General features: G+C 36.7%; 1 protein-coding gene across 1 annotated transcript; it reads left to right on the top strand.

Annotated features, from left to right (window-relative positions):
- The first annotated feature begins 208 nt into the window (after positions 1–208).
- PEX13 (peroxisomal biogenesis factor 13) lies at positions 209–23,363 on the top strand. Its single transcript, XM_055400824.2, has 4 exons — positions 209–349; positions 14,565–15,259; positions 19,153–19,278; positions 21,657–23,363. Exons 1-4 carry the CDS (start codon positions 258–260, stop codon positions 21,953–21,955), a joined length of 1,212 nt encoding a protein of 403 aa, XP_055256799.1. The 5' UTR covers positions 209–257; the 3' UTR covers positions 21,956–23,363.

Here is a 23,363-nt window from a genome sequence, read left to right as displayed (position 1 = left end):
ATCGATGAACGCTTATCTTCGCTTTAGAATGGAAATTCTTTCTAGGACAGATAAAAAGAGAGCATTTCTTCCCATGGATTAGTGGTATAGACCTAGACTGTAATCCAAGCAGCAAAGCACCACGAGCCACATGCTGACTTCAGGGGCGGGCCGGGTGGAGGGCTCGGCGCTCTGCAAGTTGTGCCTGGCGTTCAAGCGGCCGGTGTCCCGGGGCCTGGAGAGTCCCAGTTCCTAGCGGGAGCTGAGAGGAGGCGGAGATGGCGTCTCAGCCGCCGCCTCCCCCGAAACCCTGGGAGACCCGCCGGATTCCGGGGACCGGGCCGGGACCAGGACCCGGCCCCACTTTCCAGTGAGTGTGCGATTCTTCACGCCGCGAGTTTTGTGGGCCGCAGCGCGGACTTGGCAGGAGGCGGTTGAGGCCGTTGTTGGTGCTCAGGCGTCCCCTCCCCCTCTTCGCCAGTCCCCACCCGCACTCTTTCGGGGGTCGAGGTGCAGCCGGGGCGTCTGCAGGGGTAGTTTCGGTGTCAGACAGCTGTTTCTGATTCGGCAGCTCTTGGTAGCGACGTTCTCCAGGGCGTTCCTGTGCGCCTCTGTGGGTGTGGGTGCGGGTGCCCGGAAGAAAGGGGCAGGTACCTGTCCCTTCTCTTTGAGCGACACTGAACTGCTTGAGTCTTCCCCTCTCCGCGCCACCTCCGTCTTAAAGAGACTTTCGGTCCGTTATAAGCGACAGACATTTGCCCAGCCCCTCTCGTTAGGGAGCAAAGTCTCTAAAACCTTTAACCATCTCTCTCCAAGTTGGTGAAAGCCCAAAAGGTCACTTTTACGCAACTACAATTTAAGCTTGTACTCTGCGTTCTTTTCCAGCATAATCCAGCGTTGTTTCGGATAGAGATTTGTGAAAGCATCTTGGAAGCAGGAGTTCAAAACTGAGGCCTAAGGGTGGGCTTTGTGTGCTAGATAGTGATTTATTTTTTCTAAGCCCTATGGTTTTTTGTTTGATTTTAATCAGTGTTAAATGAACCTACAACTCAGAAAAGGTTAAAATAGAATAAAAGAGGAGAATTTCACAGCCTGTGTGATTTGCGTTGGGTGGATCTGGACTTCTTTTTAATTTTTAAAAATTTCATATTGGAGTATAGTTTTATATTTGAACATAACAGTGTTGTGTTAGTTTCAGGTGTACAGCAAAGTGATTCAGTTATACATATACATGTATCCTTTTTCACATTCTCGCCCCATTTGGGTTATTTCAGAATATTAAGCAGCTTTCTCTGTGCTATACGGTAGATCCTCGTTGATTATCCAAATACAGCAATGTGTACAGCATTGCTGTACTAAAGTATAAAAGTATAAAACTAAAGTATAAAAACATTGGTGGTGGTGGTTTAGTTCCTAAGTTGTGTCCGACTCTTGCGACCCTCATGGACTGTAGCCCACCAGGCTTCTCTGTCCACAAGATTTCCTAGGCAAGAATACTGGAATGGGTTGCCATTTCCTCTTCCAACAAAAATATTATGCGCACTAAACACCAAATAGGGACAGTAGTTACTGTAGGAAGGAAGAATGGGAGGGTTTAACCGTTGCTCTAATTTTTGTTTTTGAAAAGATTTGTGGCAAATCTGGCAAAATGTTACTAACTGCTTAAAGCTGGGAGTTAATACATGAGAATTTATCATCTTAGTCTCTACCAGTCTCTAGGTGTTTAACATATTGCAATTCACATTTTCTTAAAAAGTGGGAAAATGGTTAATTCTACATAAACTTAACCAGAAGCAAGAATAAAAGTTTGCTCTTCCCAAGAGCAGTCCAAATTTTTAAAGAAAATCAACCACTCATTAAAAGAGGTAGCAGAAAGTGTCACCCAGCTTAACAGCATAATTAAACCTTATTACTTATGTGCCTATCATTATTAAATAAAGTAGCAATTGTGCTCAAACATCTTAATAGAAGATGTTTCAGAACACAGCAGAAATTCATTCCAGTATGTTCAGGATTTCTGTGTAAGGAAACGGTACCATAGTAGGTGATCTGACATTCTAGTCTCACCATCTGAATTAAGTTGTCCAGATCCACAGACTTAGAGAATGAACTTATGGTTACCAGGAGCGAAGGGTGTGGGGGAGGAACAGATTGGGAGTTTGGGACTGATATGTACACGTTGCTGTATTTAGATAATCAACAAGGATCTACTGTATAGCACAGAGAACGCTGCTTAATATTCTGAAATAACCTAAATGGGAAAAGAATGTGAAAAAGGATACATGTATATGTATAATTGAATCACTTTGCTGTACACCTGAAACTAACACAACACTGTTATGTTCAAATATAAAACTATACTCCAATATGAAATTTTTAAAAATTAAAAAGAAGTCCAGATCCACCCAAAGCAAATCACACAGGCTGTGAAATTCTCCTCTTCTATTCTATTTTAACCTTTTTGAAATTTAGTTTCAAATTTTGGGTTTGTGTGTACATTACATATGTATGTATGTATTATTATTTAGTATATTTTTAAGCTTTAAATATTATCAAACTGTATGTTATCATTTGCAAAGTGTTTTTCCACTAAGTATTATTTTAAATTTATCTTTTTCATTCATATAAGCTGTACAGGCATACCTGGGAGATATTGAACATTGGGCTCAGACCAGTGCAATAAATGGAATATTGCAATAAAGCAAGTCACATGAGTTTTTTGGTTTCCCAGTGCATATGAAAGTTATGTTTACACTCTATTGAAGTCTGTGCGGTAGCATTTTGTCTAAAGAAATAATGTACATACCTTAAAGATACTTTATTACTAAAAAAAAAAAATTGCAAACTATCACCTGAGCCTTCAACCAGTTGTAATCTTTTTGTTGGTAGAGAGTCTTGTCCCCATTGCTGAAGGCTCGAGTAGTTGTGGCAGTATTTTAAAATAAGATGATGAAGTTTGACACATTGGTTGACTCTTCCTTTCTTAAATATTTCTTTGTAGCATGCAGTCCTATTTGATAGCATCTTACCACAGTAGAACTTCTTTCAAAATTGGAGTAAATCCTCTCAAACTCTGATGCTGCTTTATCAACTAAATTTACATAATAGACTATATCCTTTGTTGTCATTTTAACAATCTTCATGTCCTTACCAGGAGTGGGTGCCATCTAAAGAAGCCACTTTCTTTGCTTATCCATAAGAAGTAGCTCCTCACCCATTGAAGTCTGATCATGAGGTTACAGCAACAAAGTTACATCTTCTAGTCTTCACTTTAGTTCTCTTGCTGTTTCCAACACATCTGCAGTTACTTTTTTCACTGAAGTTTTGAAGCTGCTCAAAGACATCCATGAGGATTGGAATCATCTGCTTCCAAACTCCTGTTAAAATTGTTATTTTGAACTTATCCCAAGTATCACAGATGTTTTAAATGGCATCTGAAAGGTGTCAGAAAGGTTTTCAATTTACTTTGCCCAAGTCCATCATGGAAATCACTTATCTATGGCAGCTATAGCCTTATGAAATTTATTTCTTAGATAATCAGACTTAAAAGTTGAAATGCCTCTTTGATCCATGGGCTGCAGAGCGGATATTTGTTAGCAGGCATGAAAACAACATTAATCTCATTGTACACCTCTGTCAACTCTTGGGTAACCACTTGCCTTGTCAGTGAGCAGTAATATGAAAGGAATCTTTTTTTTCTGAGCACGAGGTCTCCACAGTGGTGTTAAAAATTTTTAGTAAACCATATTGTTAACAGTTATGCTTTCGTGCAGACTTTGTTGTTCCACTGATAGAGCATAGGCAGAGTAGATTTAGCATATTTCTTAAAGGTCTTAGGATTTTCAGAATTATAAATGAGCATTGGTTTCACCTTTAAGTCACCAACTGTATTGGCCTCTAACAAGAGATTGTCCTTTGAGGCTTTGAAGCCTGACATTGACTTCCCTCTGGATATAAAAGTCGTAAATGGCATCCTCTTCCCACAAAAGGCTGTTTTTTGTCTGCACTGAAAATCTTTTATTTAGCATCGCCACATTCATTAATTATTTTAGCTAGATCTTTGGATAACTTGCTGGAGTGTCTGGATTAGCACTTGCAGCTTTATCTTGCACTCCCTTGTTATAGAGACAGCTTCTTTCCTTAAACCTTGTGAACTAACTTTTGCTAGCTTCAGCATTAAAGAATTAGGGCCTTGCTCTGAATTAGGTTTTGGCTTAAGGGAATATTAATGGCTGATTTGAGGTAGCCAGACTACTAAAACTTCTGTCATATCAGCAATAAGGTTGTTTCACTTTCTTATTTACATGTTCACTGGAGTAGCACTTTTAATATCCTCCAAAAACTTCCTTTGCATTCACAACTTGGCTAACTGGTATAAGAGGCCTAGCCTTTGGCCTGTCTGGGCTTTTGGCATGCCTTCCTCACTAAGCTTATTCATTTCTAACTTTTCTTTTCTAGAAAAATATTTATCTATTTGTGTTAGCCGTATCAGGACTTAGTTGTGTGGCAGCACACAGAATCTTCATTGTGACACTTGGATGTGTGTGCTTAGTTGCCTCTCAGCATGTGAGATCTTAGTTCCCCAGCCAGGGATTGAACCCATGTCTCCTGCCTTGCAAGGCCAATTTTTATCCACTGTACCACCAGGGAAGTCCTCATTGGTAACTTTTGATATAAAGTTAGAGATTTGTGACTCTTCTTTCACTTGAACACTTAGAGGCCATTGTAGGGTTGTTGATTAGCCTAATTTCAACATTTTTATGTCTCAGAGAATAAGAGGATCCTGCAAAGAGAGAGACTTTGGAGGAAAGGCTTGTAAGTGGAGCAGTCAGAACACACACAACATATATTTTGACAGTTTTTTGTTATGAGTGCAGTTCTTGGTGTCCTAAAACAAGTAGAGTAGTAACATTAAAGATCACTGGTCTCCATAACAAATATAATAATAACAAAAAAGTTTGAAATATTGTGAGTTACCAAAATGTTATTCAGAGACACAAAGTGAACAAATGCTGTTCTTTAAAAAAAATTGGTGCAGACAGCCTGGATGGAAGGGGCGTTTAGGGGAAAATGGATACATGTATATGTATGTCTGAGTCCCTTTGCTCTTCACCAGAAACCACCACTACATTGTTAATTGGCTATATCCCAATACAAAATTTTAAAAAGTTTGGGGGAAGAAATGGCGCAGATAGATTGTCTTGACACGGGATTACAACAAATCTTCAATTTGTAAAATACACTATATGCAAAGCATGATAAAGCAAGGCATTATAAAATGATGTATACCTGTAGTACGTTTTAATTGCCATAGAATATTCTGTTATATAGGGGCTTCCCAGGTTACTCAGTGGTAAAGAATCTGTCTGCTAGTGCAGGAGATGCAAGTTCGATCCCTGGGTGGGGAAGATCCCCTGGAGGAAGAAATGACAACCCGTTCCAGTATTCTTGCCTGGAAAATTCCACAGACAGAGGAGCCCGGCGGGCTGCAGTCCGTGGAGTGACAAGAGAGTCAGGCATGACTGAGCACACATATTGTGTTATATAGAAGCAAACTGTATTTGTTCTGTTGCAGAAATTAGAGAATTAGTTGTTTAAAGCTACTACTACTTTCAGTAAACATTCTTGTGTCTTTCTCTTTGTTCACATTTCCATGAGGTTTTCTGAGAGGTGAGTTACTTAGTTGGAAGGGTATGCTTATATCCAAGTATTGACTATTATCATGGTGCGCCTCAAAGTGGTTGTATTTTTACAACCAGTTTTTACATTTTCACTAGCAAGGTATTTCTCTATATTTTTTTCAATACTTGATGTTATTTTATAGTACTGTACTTATGAATCTAATGCATGTGAAATGATATTTAATTTGCATTTCTCTGATGAATAATAAAATTTAGGATCTGTTTTATATTTCTGGCTTTTCTGGTGGATCAGACAGTAAAGAATCTGTCTGCAGTTCAGGAGACCCTCTAATTATATATATATGCTCTATTTTTCAGTATACTCTCCAGGTCTTACACTCTTTTCTGTATGTGTCCTTTTGTTTCTTATGCTTCATTCTGGGTATTCTGAGCACTTGTCTAGTTCACTGCTATTTTTCTTTCAGTTGTCTAATCTGATATTAAATGAGTCAGTCTTTGAGTTCATAGTTTTAGGAACTTTATTTTTTTTTTAGGTTTAGAATTTTCATTTGATCCAGCTTTAGAGTTTGTATTCCCTGCTGAAATTCCCAATCTTGCCTTTTTTTTTCTTGAGTATTTGTGGCATAGCTGTTTAAAGTCTCTGCCTCATAATTCCATTATCTGAATATATATCATTTTTATTGTCTAACATCGCTCTTTTTTTTTTTACATGTAGTTTTGTCATCATAGAGACTCAATTATTTTTCAGTGAGAGCTGAACATTATATATAGACAATGTAGGCGACTGGAGGCCTAGCATGGCCTCTTCCCACAGAGCTTTTACTTTTGACAGGCATCTTGGGTCACTAGCAGTCCAGGGTCATTTTAATAATTTCAAATTTGAACTAATTTGAAATTTTGGTTTTCAGTTTCTGCCTGGGCTAGTCTATTTCTTGTTAACCTTTTTCCCCTTACTCTTAGCATATGACCTTTTAAGGTCCCAGTCTGAAGTGTGGGCATCACCATGTCCCTCCTCGTTGGGCTTCTGAACTCTAGTTTTTGTCTCCTTAGCTCAGAGAAGCTTTAAAAAGCTCTACTCAGCTTCTCATACCATCAGCCATCTCTGGAACTGGCCCCCATCTCTTCAGAAACATCTAAAATGGGCTCTCTAGCTTTTCTGATTGTTTTCTGTGGAAGGGTTAATCTCAACTGAAGGTACTAATATATTCTACAGCATGGATGAACCTTCAAAACATTAAGTGAAAGAAGCCAGTCACAAAATGCTGCATATTGTATGTTTCATTTACAGTTCAGTTCAGTCGCTAAGTTGTGTCCTACTCTGCGACCCCATGAACTGCAGCACGCCAGGACTCCCTGTCCATCACCAACTCCTGGAGTACACCCAGACCCATGTCCATCAAGTCGATGATGCCATCCAACCATCTCATCATTTCTCGTCCCCTTCTCCTCCTGCCCTCAATCTTTCCCAGCATCAGGGTCTTTTCCAGTGAGTCAGCTCTTCACATCAGGTGGGCAAAGTATTGGACTTTCAGCTTCAACATCAGTCCTTCCAATGAACATCCAGGACTGATCTCCTTTAGGATGGACTGGTTGGATCTCCTTGTAGTCCAAGGGACTCTCAAGAGTCTTCTCCAACACAGTTCAAAAGCATCAATTCTTCTGCGCTCAGCTTTCTTTATAGTCCAACTCTCATATCCATACATGACCACTGGAAAAACCATAGCCTTGACTAGACGGACCTTTGCTGACAAAGTAATGTCTCTGCTTTTTAATATACTATCTAGGTTGGTCATAACTTTCCTTCCAAGGAGTAAGCGTCTTTTAATTTCCTGGCTGCAATCACCATCTGCAGTGATTTTGGAGCCCAAAAAAATAAAGTCTGACACCGTTTGCACTGTTCCCCATCTATCTGCCATGAAGAGATGGGACCAGATGCCATGATCTTCGTTTTCTGAATGTTGAGCTTCAAGCCAACCTTTCACTCTCCTCTTTCACTTTCATCAAGAGGCTTTTGAGTTCCTCTTCACTTTCTGCCATAAGGGTGGTGTCATCTGCATATCAGTTACAGTCGTTCCGTTCAGTCGCTCAGTCGTGTCCGACTCTTTGCGACCCCGTGGACTGTAGCCTACTAGGCTTCTCCGTCCATGGGATTCTCCAGGCAAGAATACTGGAGTGGGTTACTGTTTCCTTCTCCAGGGGATCTTCCCGACCCAGGGATCGAACCCGGGTCTCCCGCATTGGAGGCAGACGCTTTAACCTCTGAGCCACCAGGGAAGCCTCCTTATTTGCAGATTCCCTATTTACAAACTCTCCCACTCACTGAAATTTATTTGTAAGTCTGAAATCAGTACTTGAGACATTTTCATAATCTTTTCAGACACACAGAGCAGTGAAATATCTGATTCATCTGTTTGCTGAGGCTAAACAAAACACTCTGGCTTCTTCTTTCAGCTCACATACTGTAAACAGGTGTCTTTCAAAATCTATTAAGTGACAACCACATTTTTCACATTTTTGTTGATTTCACAGTCTTAAACTGACCCATAAGCATAGTACCAAAGTGCTATCTAGTATTCTTAGGAAGCTTTTATGGAAAAAATATTAGCATTAGATAAACTTTGTTCAGACTTGAGTTGTTGTGCTTTAGGCCAGGAGTTCATTATTAATGAGTCAACAATATAATTAAAGTAGTTATATAACAGAAACATACATAAAACGAGTATATGTGTTGATCAGATGAAATATTTTGACCAGAGGCTTGAAGGAACCTAACTGTTTGTTTCCTTCTTGAGCAGTGATTTGGTACTTGCTAATTCAGTGTTTTCAGCTTTATGGGAACACAAGTATGACAGATAACAAGGATCAACTATATAGGAAATGTCCAAAGAAAGCAAACCTATAGCTGCAGACAGTAGATTAGTGATTATCCAGGATTAGAGGAGAGTAAGAAACAGACTGCTAATGAATATGGGATTTTTGTACAGTTCTGTGAATATATGAAAAATCTTGCTTTTTACACTTTAAATGAGTGAATTTTATGGTATATGAATTATATCTCAATAAAGCTATTTAGACAAAGATAATTGAGAGTAATGGATATGTTTTGAATTATCAGTTGAGTAATGGAGAATATGGATTTGTTGATTTTCAAAGATGGGAAACAGTATTACTGTTTTGTATGAAATATCTTTGTTGTTAGGAGATGCCCGCAGAGATATTTAGGAGTAATTTTTTTGGTTTGCAAGTTAATTTCAAATAGTTCAAGAATTTTTTAAAGACTGTAGAGTGAGAAAGAGAAAGCAAGTGTGGCAAAATGATAGCAGTTGTTGAATCTAGATGGAAGGTATGTGGATATTCATTGTACTTTTCTTTCATGCCCTTTTTTTTTTTTCTTTACTGTTTGAAACTTTTCAAGACTAAAAACTGGGTGGGGGAGACTTTTTGCACTTTCAGCACTAAGGAAAAATCTTTTGTTCTTCCATCCATAGGCTTCTTTAGTTATTATGCTTGTTGTAACATAAAGCAAAACCATATACCCACTGAATGTATTTGTGTATGCCAGAAACAGAGACCATTAAAACCAAAGAAGAGGGAATTCCCTGATGGTCCAGTGGTCAGGACTCCAAATGCTCACTGCCAAGGGCCCAGTTTCAGTCCCTGATTGGGGAACTAAAATCCCACAAGCCAAACAGGGCAGCCAAAAGCAACAACAAAGAAGAGTAAGAGGAATATACTACATTTCATATGAAATCTTTTTATTGCCAAATGTTTAAATTTAATTCCCTGTAATTTTTTAAGTTACATATTCATCACAATTTATGAAACAATACAAGGATATATAAAGAAAATCTATATTAATAGTCTGTGTGATACATGTGTATTAAATACTTATTAATGAAAGACTCCACATAGTGTTTGTATGTTTGCACATGTGCTCAGTTTGGTTTTAACGCAGGCAGATTCTTTACCACTAAGTCACCTGGTAAACCCTATAGTGTTTGTATCAGTACCTGTTTATATGCTAAGCTCTATAGTAGGTGATGCTTCCCTGGTGGCTCAGACGGTAAAGCATTTGCTTTACCCTGCAGTGCGGGAGACCCAGGTTTGATCCCTGGGTTGGGAAGATCCCCTGGAGAAAGGAAACGGCAACCCACTCCAGTCCTCTTGCCTGGGAAATTCTATGGACAGAGGAGCCTGGTAGGCTACAGTCCATGGAGTTGCAAAGAGTCGGACTAAACTGAGCCACTTCACTTTCACTATAGTAGGTAATGGAGAAGCATGGAGAACTCCTGTGCCTTTGAGGAGCTTACTGTTTACAGGAAGAGTCAGATGCATAAATAAATGTAAGATACTGTAGAATCCACCTGCCAATGCAGAAGATGCAGGTTTGATCCCTGGGTTGGGAAGATCCCCTGGAAAAGGAAATGGCAATCCACTCTAATATTCTTGTCTGGGAGAAGACAAGAATATTGTCTCCACGGACAGAGGAGCCTGGTGGGCTACAGTCCATGGGGTCGCAAAAGAGTCATACGCAACTAAGCGACTAAACAGCAACAACTGTACAAAATATGGATAAAGAATTATAGGAAGAACTTTTGGTGATGGCAGAATAAGTAATTTAGGGGAAAAAATAATTGAGGACAAGTTGAAAGGTAAGCAGAATAAAAAAACATCTGCTGGAAGGCATTTTAGAGCAAAAATGAAAGATTTATGGAGCTCAGATTCAGGAAAGCTGAAAATTCATAAAAGTGAACATGGCCTTTGGACACAGTTTTTCCATATAAGCTTCTGCTGATTTCAGAAAAAGAGGCTTAGATAATGTAGCTAGTTGAATAGCACTTTTTTGAAGCATGGTTGTAGCTCAGATGCCCTGCAAAAGGAGATACTGATAAATTACCCATGCATTTATGTTAGACCCTGAAAAGATACATCTAGATATAAGGATATGAAAGAAGTAGACAGGCCCTTATAGAAACAGAAGCCCAGCTTCAAATCATCAATTCCTGAAATTAAATTAAGGACATTATGAATTGATAGTAGCCATAGAAGCATGCCTGAGCCAAACTAAAGGATAGTTCAGAAAACAATATCCAGGGATATACTACTGTATATAATATAGATAAACAACAAGGACCTACTGTATAGCACAGGGAACTAATGTTTAGTACAGGGAACTGCATTCAATATCTTGTGATAACCTATAATGGAAAAGAATATATATGTTCAGTTACGTATATGTATATGCACTTATTTTGTTGTTGTTCAGTCACTCAGTCATGTCTGACTCTTGTGACTCCATGAACTACAGCATGCCAGACTTCCCTGTCCTTATTATATCCCAGAGTTTGCTCAAACTCATGTGCATTAAGTTGGTGATGCCATCCAATCATCTCATCCTCTGTCATCCACTTCTCCTCTTGCCTTCATTCTTTCCCAGCATCAGGGTCTTTTCCAGTGAGTCAGCTCTTCCTATCAGGTGGCCACAGTATTGGAGCTTCATTTTCAGCATTAGTCCTTCCAATGAATATTCAGGGTTGATTTCCTTTAGGATTGACTGATTTGATCTCCTTGCTATCCAGGGGACTTTCAAAAGTCTTCTCCAGCACCACAGTTTGAAATCATTGATTCTTCAGTGATCAGCCTTCTTTATGGCCCAGCTCTTACATCCATGCATGATTACTGGAAATACCATAGCTTTGACTGTACATATATATATGTATAGCTGAATCACTTTGCTGTATACCTGCAACTAACAAAACATTGTAAATCAACTACATTTCAATTTTAAAAAAAGAAAAACAATATCTAGAATGAAACACATCTGGAGAAAGAGAACATCATCCAGAATCTCAAATTATTTCTACAATAATGATTGCTGATGCACAGAAAAATAAAAAAGCCAGACCCAGGAGGACATTATATAACATAACTGTTAGCTAAGTAAACAGCTAGGGGAAAAATGATTCATAGGGACTCTACATATTGGCATTATCAGACTTTAAATTATGTTTAATATGTTGAGAGCAATGAAAGAAGAATTTTGTCAGAGAATTGGAAACTATTAAAAAAGGAAAGGAATTTCTAGAATAAAAACAATAATCAAGACTGAGAACTTGTTGGGTTTAGAAACTGATTAGACACCACAGGTGTGTTCTGTAGCTACTGAGAATCTATGGGCTGGATGCTATTTTTCAAACTATGTAGTGGCAGTCCACAACAAGTTAGGAAATTTGTACCAGCATGTAGAACAACATTGACCCTAAACAAATCATTTAGTTCAACTGGCATTTTAAAAAAATTTTATTGGAGTATAATTGATTTACAATGTCATGTTAGTTTCAAATGTACAGCCAAGTGAATCAATTACACATATTACAAGTATCCATTGTTTTAGATTCTTTTCCCATATAGGCCATTATAGGGTACTGAGTATAGTTCCCTGTGCTATACAGTAGGTTCTTATTAGTTATCTATTTTATATATATTAGGTTGGTGTGAAAGTAACTGTGGTTTTTGCATTGTTGAAATTTGCCGTTTGATATTGGAACCACCAGGCTTCCCAGGTGCTGCCAGTGGTAAAGAATCCACTTGCCAGTTCGGGAGATGCAAGAGATGCGGGTTCGATCGCTGGGTCAGGACTAACCACCACTTGGAACCACCACTGCACTGTACATTCCTTAAAAATAGAAAAGGAACTACTAAATCTGTAACCTACAGCAAACATGATGATTGGTGGTGCCATCTTGAAAATTTTCCCTTTGAGACTGGGAATGAGACTAGGATGCCTTCTATCATTCTGTTTATTCAAGATTGTACTACCAGTCCTAGATGCAATACCTTAGTAATCAAAACTTTTAAGAATTGAAAAAAGGAAGAAATAACCTATTGTTATTCACATACAATATGACCACAGATACTCAAGATTCTAGAAAATACAAAAGAATCCAAAATAAGTTGCTAGATATAAGGACTATATTTTTTAATCAATTATTTCTCTATAACATCAACAAAGTGAAATTTTAGAAAGACACCATTTACAATAACATCAGAAAACCCCAAATATATAGAAGTAAATCTAAAGAAAGGCCTCTGCATAGTAAACTATAAAACACTGAGACTCGGTAGTTATTTAAAAAAAATTGTTGAGAAAAATCTTTAAGACATAAGTAAGTGGAGCATATGTTATAATCTTAAATTGAAACTCAGTATTTTGGAGATGTTGACTACCTCAAATTAATTTATGAATTTAGTGTAATCCCAAATCAGAATCTCAATAGGGCTTTTGCAGGGAGAGCAGTATAGTACTTCAAGCTCTGATTCTAAAATATATCTGGATATTCAGTGGGTCAGATAGCCAAGACACTGCTGAAGATGAAGAATATTGTGGGAAGACTTGTTTTATTGGATATTATGAACTATTATAAAACTACAGTAATTAAGATAGTGCCATTTTAGGTGTAAGGATGGATAGATATCAAGTTGTAACTAACTCTGAGAAAATGGACATATGTCTTTAAAAGAAACCCCAGATTGAAGATACTACTACTAATGCAGGCACAAGTAAACAAGAAAAAGAGTTTAGTCAGACATTTTATCTTATCCATTTTTTTCTTAACACAGATTCTAAGCATTTGGATATTAGAGATTATTCCTTACTCTTAAAAATCATTCAATTCAGTTCAGTTCAGTCACTCAGTCGTGTCCGACTCTTTGCGACCCCATGAATCACAGCACACCAGGCCTCCCTGTCCATCACCAACTCCCGGAGTTCACTCAAACTCATGGCCATCAAGTCGGTGATGCCATCCAGCCATCTCATTCTCTGTTGTCCCCTTCTCCTCCTGCCCCCAATCCCTCCCAGCATCAGAGTCTTTTCCAATGAGTCAACTCTTCACATGAGGTGGCCAAAGTATTGGAGTTTCAGCTTTATCATCATTCCTTCCATTGAACACCCAGGACTGATCTCCTTTAGAATGGACTGGTTGGATCTCCTTGCAGTCCACGGGACTCCTCAAGAGTCTTCTCCAACACCCCAGTTCAAAAGCATCAATTCTTCAGTGCTCAGCTTTCTTCACAGTCCAACTCTCACATCCATACATGACCACGGGAAAAACCATAGCCTCGACTAGACGGACCTTTGTTGGCAAAGTAATGTCTCTGCTTTTTAATATGCTCTCTAGGTTGGTCATAACTTTCCTTCCAAGGAGTAAGCGTCTTTTAATTTCATGGCTGCAATCCATCCGCAGTGATTTTGGAGCCCAAAAAAATAAAGTCTGACACTGTTTCCACTGATCCCCATCTATCTGCCATGAAGTGATGGGACCAGATGCCATGGTCTTCATTTTCTGAATGTTGAGCTTCAAGCCAACCTTTTCACTCTCCTCTTTCACTTTCATCAAGAGGCTTTTGAGTTCCTCTTCACTTTCTGCCATAAGGGTAGTGTCATCTGCATATCTGAGGTTATTGATATTTCTTCCGGTAATCTTGATTCCAGGTTGTGCTTCTTCCAGCCCAGCGTTTCTCATGATGTATTCTGCATATAAGTTAAATAAGCAGGGTGACAATATACAGCCTTGACGTACTCCTTTTCCTATTTGGAACCAGTCTGTTGTTCCATGTCCAGTTCTAACTGTTGCTTCCTGACCTGCATATAGGTTTCTCAAGAGGCAGGTCAAGTGGTCTGGTAGTCCCATCTCTTTCAGAATGTTCCACAGTTTATTGTGATCCACACAGTCAAAGGCTTTGGCATAGTCAATGAAGCAGAAATAGATGTTTTTCTGGAATTCTCTTGCTTTTTCCATGATCCAGCAGATGTTGCCAATTTGATCTTTGGTTCCTCCATTTAATAGAATCATAATACTGTTTATATAGAAAGTTTAGTAGTTACTTTGAATGAATTTATTGTGTGCTTCAGTTACAATTTTGAATCTTTTCCGGTTTTAGATCTGCTGATTTGGGTCCTACTTTGTTGACAAGACCTGGACAACCAACACTTACCAGAGTGCCACCACCCATTCTTCCAAGGCCATCACAGCAGACAGGAAGCAGTAATCTGAACACTTTCAGACCTACTTACAGTTCATTTTCTTCTGGATATGGTGCCTATGGAAATTCATTTTATGGAAGCTATAGCCCTTACAGTTATGGATATAATGGGCTGGGCTATAACCGCTTTCGTATAGATGATCTTCCACCTAGTAGATTCGTTCAGCAAGCTGAAGAAAGCAGCAGAGGTGCATTTCAATCCATTGAAAGTATTGTGCATGCATTTGCCTCTGTCAGCATGATGATGGATGCCACTTTTTCAGCTGTTTATAACAGTTTCAGGGCTGTATTGGATGTAGCAAACCACTTTTCCCGATTAAAAATACACTTCACAAAGGTTTTTTCAGCTTTTGCATTAGTTAGGACTATAAGGTATCTTTACAGACGGTTACAGTGGATGATAGGTTTAAGAAGAGGCTTGGAGAATGAGGACCTATGGGCAGAAAGTGAAGGAACTGTGGCTTGCCTTGGTGCTGAGGACAGAGCAGCTAACTCAGCAAAATCTTGGCCTATATTCTTATTCTTTGCTGTTATCCTTGGTGGTCCTTACCTCATCTGGAAACTGCTTTCTACTCACAGCGATGATGTAACAGGTAAGAGTAATAGAATGGGTTTAACAGCCATGTAACAAGGACTTTCCTGGTGGTCCAGCAGTTAAGACTTCACCTTCCAACGTAGAGGGTGTGGGTTCAATCCCTGTCAGAGAGCTATGATCCCACATACCTCACAGCCAGAAAACCAAAACATCCAAAGAGAGGCAATGCTAAATTCAATAAAGACTTTTAAAAAATGGTATACATCAAAACAAAAAATACTATATATATGTATAAGTATTAAATTTCAATAATAGATTAGTTAAATTAGCTTTTTTATATTCATTTGTATTTAATCTTTTGATTGAGTTATTTTTTTTTTTTTCAGTTAAAAACTTCAAAACTGGAAGAGGAACATATAGTTAAAGCAGACTTGTTGATTTATTCTTTGTTAGTTCAGCTTAACAGCACACATTACTTAACTACTGTTCACAAAGAACTAAACTTGATGCTGTAGAAGATACAGAGATAACATAGGGAATAAACCCCTTATCCTTAGGGCTTCCCTGGTGGCTCAGAGGTTAAAGAGTCTGCCTCCAATGCCGGAGACCTGGGTTCGATCCCTGGGTTGGGAAGATCCCCTGGAGAAGGAAACGGTAACCCACTCCAGTATTCTTGCCTGGAGAATCCCATGGACGGAGAAGCCTAGTAGGCTACAGTCCACGGGGTCGCAAAGAGTTGGACACGACTGAGCGATGGAACGGAAGAGAGAGGTAGGTGAGACACATATATAGGTAATTGTAGTGAGGTATAAAGAGTGTGAGGAGTATGACAGTTGGGGAGAAACGTAAGACATACTGAGCCTTTTTTATATGCAAGACACTATGCTAAGTATTTTGTGTATTTTACTCATTTAATTCGTAAAACGCCATGCACAGCATTGCCTTTTTTCTTTAAACAATGAAGTTTGCTATTCTTAAAAAAAATAATAATAATTCTTAAAACAATCTTAAGAGGAATTGTCCTCATTTTATGAGTGATAGAACTGAAGTTCAAAGAAGTCACTTGCTCAGGGTCACATCTTTAATAAGCTAGAACCAAAAACAAAATGAGGCATCTTTGACTGTTAAGCCCCTACTCTGTCAACTGGTACAGAATATTAACTCAATTTAGAATTGAAGCTGACATTTTTTGACTATTTGAATCTAGAAAGAAATAGCATCTAAGTTAGATTTTGGAAAGACAGGTAATGTCCCATCAGTTATGTAGGAAAAAACAAGACTGTGAAGCAGATGGAATAGCTTGAACAAAAGTATATAGGCAGGAACTATAAAAGTTGTTCATCAACTGTCCTATAATATTGGATAGAAGGATACTGGGAAGTAAGGCTGAGAAATTATATTGGAACCTAGTAACAGAAGATCTTAATTTCCACCGAGAGGAGTCAAAAGATGAAACCTCCTGTAAGAGAGTAGGAGAGGATACTATCCAAGACAGGTGAAAAGGAGAGGTGATTTTTTAATCTGAGGCCAGAGAGGGAGTATGTGTCCATTAGTGAAGTTTTATTAGAACACAGCCACATTCATTCATGTGCATTTTATTATGGCTGCTTATGTACTCAAAGACCAGAGTTGAGTAGTTTATAACAGAGACCCTATCTTTGTTGGCACTCTTGTTGCCTTGCACTTGTTCTACACACTGCATATCTCAGTATTATAACTTGACAGTGTATTGAGTGCAACATGTGTTGTTATACTGCAGTACATATTTTTTATTATGAGTGCAGACATGCCTCATGAGAAAAGAACAGTGAAGTATACTTTGAATGTCACACTGAAGGCGCAGTATTGTGTGGATTATTCTAGTATTGAATTAGGTGGCAGAGCATTGCACTTGTTATGCAGTGACAACATAGCTATGTTAAAGTGATACAATATACATCACCATTCCCAGACTGAACACTCATCACAGTATTCCCAACTGATAGGAAGTCAAAAGTCAGAAAAATTAGAAAATTCAAAATGGAATATCTCATCAGAGCAGAATTCCCTCACCTGAAAACAGGGTGGAGGAGAAGGAGCAAACAAAGAAAAATAAGCCTGCAACCAAAGTAAGTTTCTGAGAGGCTTCTTTGTCAGATTAGCAAGGAAATCTGTTTACCATTGGTTATTGCGACAGCCAAGGAAGTGTGTTCAGAGAAAGTAAACCTGTTTGAGACTGTTAACATTTCAGGGAGAAGTCTGGAAGAGTATTTAAAACAACAGCAATAGTCCTTTTAAAACTAGGCAAATGGATTTACTTGGCTTGAATGGATTTACTTGGCTCATGAGGACCCAATAGATATTGATACTGTTCAGTAGTTTATTGGAAGAGTCCTGTTGAATTCGAAGTGATTGAAGATGTTGCCTCTGTGAACAGACTGCAGGGAACAACTACAGATGAGTATTTTCAAACCAGTTGGAAAACGCACTGATCCAACCCAACTTGAAGTTACATCTACAGAGATGTGTTGTAACTAATGGTAAAAATTTGTGTGTAACAGAAGACTGGGCAGGACAAAATTTACAGAATTTTGAAAATATAGTTTTTAAAGCCTATAGTTATTCATAGTATTCTTCATCAGCAGGTACATTGCATAAAATATTTGAATTTACCATATGTTATTGAACTAGTAATGTCAAAGATGAACTTCAGTCACTCTTGTGGATATAACTGTTGTCAGTTCTGTGAATTTTTATCAGGATAAGAAGCTGAAGATCCTGACTTGCCCTACCGTACAGCAGTGAGATGACTGAGCAGTCAGTGGTTAAGTTTTATTACTGTTTTGGGAGGATTAAGGCCAAGATTGAATTTTTTCTGAAAAACAAGAATCGCCATGAGCCACTATGAGAAAACACAAGTGGCTTTGGAAATCAGTCTTTGCTGCAGTCTTGGTAATCTTCTTAATGAATTCAACCTAAAACTGTAATACAAAATAGCATTGGAGTAAAGTTACTTTGACAACAACTAATATTGTTCGAATCACAAGTAATGTTACACTGCTTTTATACCTCATAGGTTGTCAAAAGTTAATGAAGCAAGATTTCCATTCCCACATAAATTTGCAGCAGTTATAGTTTTCTAGGTCATTCTACAATTCAGAGGTGTTTTTGGACCTCCATGCAAGTGTGGAGGAAATGTCCATATTTCAGAACCCATTTAACTGCCATTGAAGAGCTTCCATTTAATCTTCATTTGAGAGTGATTAGTTTCTAATGAAATGACATGTTGAAAGGTTAATATCAAGAGAATTTAATAATTCTATGCTATTCACCTTCTTAGGATGAATATGCTCATTAAAATCACATGTTCAGTGGATTGATATTAGAATTTTGCAATACATATCTTTGTGAAAAAACATTTTCAAAATCAGATATCTTAAATCTATTACAAATTAGTGTCAACAGATGTATATTTGCAATTGATAATAGATGAAAATATTATCTTTGAACCCCAAATTAAGTGAAATATTATCCTACCCCAAAAAGATTCCATTCTTTACAATAGATCTATATTACAAAAAAAGAACTCAATTGTTATATTTTGAATTTTTCATAAAATTTATGGAAAAATTTTTTGTCGTTATGTAAGAAACTACACGACACACTCAGTTTTGCTTCATGGCCTGCAAAGCTTAAAATATTTCCTATCAAAGTTATTTTACGCTATAAAAAAAAAATTGCCGACCCCTGGCTTAAAATAAGGAAACTAGAATTTGGAGCTTAAAGAAAAGGAAAAGTTTATAAAAGATATTGTAATAAACATATTGTTGATCTTACATAGTGTTAATTGTGGAAATTACTTTGTGGGATAGCTTTTCTCTTAGCAAATAAGTTTATATAATTTGCAAAACATAGCCACTGGAATATCTTCTTTTTAAAGTTCTATTAACCTAATCTTAATTTGGTTTATAGACAATACCAACTGGGCAAGTGGTGAGGACGACCATGTAGTTGCTAGAGCAGAATATGATTTTGTTGCTGTATCTGAAGAAGAAATTTCTTTCCGTGCTGGTGATATGCTGAACTTAGCTCTCAAAGGTAAGAAAACGTGAATAAATGGGAATTATCTGTGCACTTTTAGAATTTGTAAATGTATTAAAAACTGCATTAAAGGATCTTGGTCATTCTTAGTTAACTCAGAGGTAGTTACTAGAATTTCTTTTTGTCAGTGTAAACCTTTCAAATCTGGGGGAGTGGGAGAGAAATGTCCCAGCAAAGTTGTTCCAGTATTTCACTGAGATAAGGAAAGATTTTGTTTATATGATCTCTTCTAAACTTAAAACATTTGAATTCCAAGTTAATTACCAACCCAAAAACATGAGGTAAGCACTAAACGTAATGAATCTAATAAACCAAAGTAATTGCTTGGCATCATCTAAAACATCCCTGTTGGTCTTTTGTTGCTGAGACTAGTATTGCTTTTTAACTTGAACCATGTCTACCTTAGAGACTTCGACATGAATATTTAGGAATTACTGTCATGAAGTATTAAAGAACCTCAGCAAGAAATTTATAGACATTCAGGTTAATTTTCAGACCATGTTGCTAATAGTTTTTAATGGCTCCAAACAAAATGGCCTTTTCTTCCACTTTTCCCCAGTAACGATGATCAGAATTTTTGTAGATTTACCAAAAAAAAAAAACACCAGATTTTTTGTATGTGTGTATTTATAGGGATTCAGTTTTGCTATGAAAAGTCACATTTTGTTGGTAAAGATACTTGTAACAATAATAAGAATGGTCATTTATAGACTGCTTAGTATGTACTAGGGGGAATTCCCTGGCAGTCCAATGGTTAGAACTCAGTGCTCTCAACTGCCTAGAGCCCAGGTCCAACCCCTGGTTGAGGAACTAAGATTCTGCTAACTGCAGAGCGGTCAAAAAAAGAAAAAAAGTATAATGTACTAGACACTGTACGTATTTCATTTAAACCTTATAATAATGCTAGGATGTAAGTACTGTTATTATTCTGTTCCCGGCTTACACATGAGAAAACTGAAACTCAGAATGAGTGAGTTGTCCAGTGTTACCTAAGATCTAATGGAGATGGACTATGAACCTAGGTTTATCTGACTTCAGAACCTGTATTTTAATCACTTTGGCTGTTTTCCATGTGATCTATTAATGGAAACTACCATTTTATTGGTGTTAGTCACTCTTTACATAAGGGAGAAATATCTTCAGTGTTCAAATCATTAGTTTAATTGGGTAACTATTTGAAAATCTTGAATCAAATTTGCTAAATCTCTGCCTCATTTCTTCACACACAAAACTTAGGCTTCCAAGAAAAAAAATTTTAAATAATAAAATGTAAAGTTAAGAAAAATTCTGGCTGTTAGGTGTTACATTCATGTTTTTTATCTATTCAAAATAGTGATTTACTTAGATTTCAAAAGAGTTCTTTCTTTTTAATATTTATTGTTAGAGGGAAATACGGATAATTAGTTTTAATAAATTAAAAAGTAAAGAAGATCAAATGTGGATTCTTTCAATTAAATTATAATATTCCAGAAAAATTTTATATCTCAGATTATTCTTCAACTAATAGTGCCTTTTAACACTTTGGCTTTGTTTCTTTACTTTCTTCATTGCTAACATAGATATGTTAGGGCATTTAAAACAAAACGAGTCACAGACATGGTCAATTTAACTTTTTTTCCTTTTTATTATAGAGAAACATGAAAATGTCATATTGTGCCAAAATTACAGTTTTGAACTAAAACTTAACAATTAACAGCTTTTTAAAGATGTAAATAAAAATAGCCTAACATTGTAAAGCAACTATACTTCAATAAATTTTTTTTAAATAGGTGGGATTATTTAAATAATCTTTTCTACTTTAAGCTTAGAGTATTAACTTTTTATTATGTGGCTGTAGGTAACTGAAGTCTTCAATTTTTGCCCAACTTGGGTTAAAATTAACATTCATTGTCCTTCAGGATTGTGAATCGCAATCACATAGAATGGATTTTTTTTAATTTCAGCCAAAAATATATAAAGAAAGCTGGCTTATGTAAATGAACTGTATCTATTTTCTATACTCACTCTAACTTATCAAGAAGTAGTGATAAGTGATACTTACTCCTTAAATTTCAATTTAAAATATGAAAGAGATTGATGTTAATTTTCAGCTTTAAGAGAACTGAATTTTTTTCTCTATGAATGCACCAACTGACATAAACTTTATGTTCTTCAAGGCTAAAAAAAATGTTTATAAATACAAAATTTAAAATGTTATAAGAAGGGATCCTAGAATTGAGCCTACTCATCTTGATTTTAAATATTCATGTGCACTATTTATTTATGAGTATACTATATTATGTAAGTATAACACAGATTTTTAACATTTTACTATCAATATTCTGTTGGACCCTCAAAATATGTTATAATTACAAGGCTGTCTTTTCTTCCATCAGAGCAACAACCCAGAGTGCGTGGTTGGCTTCTGGCCAGTCTTGATGGTCAAACAACAGGACTTATACCTGCTAATTATGTCAGAATTCTTGGTAAAAGAAGAGGTAGAAAAACAGTGGAATCCAGTAAAATTTCCAAGCAGCAACAGTCTTTTACCAACACAACACTAATTAAAGGAGCCACAGCTGCTGATTCTTTGGATGAGCAGGAAGCTGCCTTTGAATCTGTTTTTGTTGAAACTAATAAGGTTCCAGTTGCATCTGATTCCACTGGGAAAAATGGAGATAAACAAGATCTTTGATAACTTTCATGTTTGCCTGAAGTTAACTATAGAGTACTTTTTAAAAATTTTTTCTTACAAAGAAATTAATCTACAATCTAATGAAAACATTTGTTAATGACTATTTAAGGTGTTTTGCTGCTAGAAATTATTAAAGTTGTACACTAGTATGTTGGTCTAGTGACCTGGTTACGTTTTACGAGTTATTGGACCATGAGGATATTTGTTTAGCCTAGATTATAAGATTATGGAGACTATCATTTTCATCTTATTTGAAACCCTGTGTTTCTCTTGAAAGAGTAAGATTGATGAACTGTAGAATACCCAGTTTGCTACAGTAGGGATCCCTAATACATTTTAAAATTCTAGTTTAATTGACTTGGAAGCCTCAGAAATTGAGAGACAGCATATGAGAACAGGCTAATTTTTCTACAACTTTAATTAAACTGAATAATAAAGATTTTCTTATGTGTATTACATCCAGTATTGGGTTTGCTTTAGGCAGTAGTAAAATGTTTTCACCCAACAACAATTAATGCTGTATTATGTTGTATTGTATTTTTGAAAATTTTATCTTCGAAAGGTTGCTAAAAGCATTGTAAGGGAAATGGTTCCAGGGTGATAGTTAGCCCGAATAGGTTTTCCTTGCTAGTAAAAAGGCTATAATTTATCCTTCTTACAGATTGCTTCCTTTTCTTCAGAGGGTCATATGACTTTTTATATGTATGACTAGTTTTCATCCTGGGTGAATCAGAATTCTTAATCTGAAAGATTTACTTTGTTTTTCTCCAGCCTAGACTCAAGTTCTTTAAGTTTGCAATTCAGTTCTAACAGTAATGATTTTAAATCTTTTCACAGATTCTCTGCTTCTACCTATTAAAATTATTTTTTTAATTCCATATTCAAGCTGTTCTTTAAACATTGAGAGTGTATCACATTGGGTACATATTTCTTTTAGGTTCAGTTTTTACTACTGAGACTATAAATAAAATGCTGAATTGCCATTTAGAATATGATAATATTATTTAACTTGTTTAGGAATGATTTTAGGTACAGTTAAATTTCAGTACACTGAATATTTCCCCACAAAATTAGAAAATTCATATACTCGCTATTATCATATTACAAAAATAATATCAGTTATACAGAGTATGAAAATACATTACAGATATTGTTGAAAACTTGAAATTATTTGATAAAGACTTTGATCTTTTTCTTCTTATAGAGTTTATGTCAACAACTAAGTAATTCTGAAATCGTTCAAACTAAAACATTAGGAACCAAGTATATGTATAATCAACATAGAATTTTACTAAACGCTTCTTGGGAACCTCTCTTTTGTGACAATATAGTAAGTAATGTATCATTTAAAATACAATGTTGACCCCATGCGAAAAAAAGTAATAAAATAGTAAAATTGTTATCTAGA

This window comes from Moschus berezovskii, chromosome 11, assembly GCF_049115385.1.
Source record: "Moschus berezovskii isolate FMDL1 chromosome 11, NW_MosBer_1.0, whole genome shotgun sequence".
Taxonomy (NCBI): domain Eukaryota; kingdom Metazoa; phylum Chordata; class Mammalia; order Artiodactyla; family Moschidae; genus Moschus; species Moschus berezovskii.
Note: the sequence above shows the minus strand (reverse complement) of the source record. Positions and strands in the feature narration are given on the sequence as shown.

Excerpts from the sequence above, each read along its gene's own strand:
- PEX13 (XM_055400824.2), top strand. The coding sequence starts at position 258 with ATGGCGTCTCAGCCGCCGCCTCCCCCGAAACCCTGGGAGACCCGCCGG. Across the intron at positions 15,260-19,152 it reads TCACAGCGATGATGTAACAG|ACAATACCAACTGGGCAAGT; the intron begins GTAAGAGTAATA and ends TTTGGTTTATAG. Across the intron at positions 19,279-21,656 it reads GCTGAACTTAGCTCTCAAAG|AGCAACAACCCAGAGTGCGT; the intron begins GTAAGAAAACGT and ends TTCTTCCATCAG.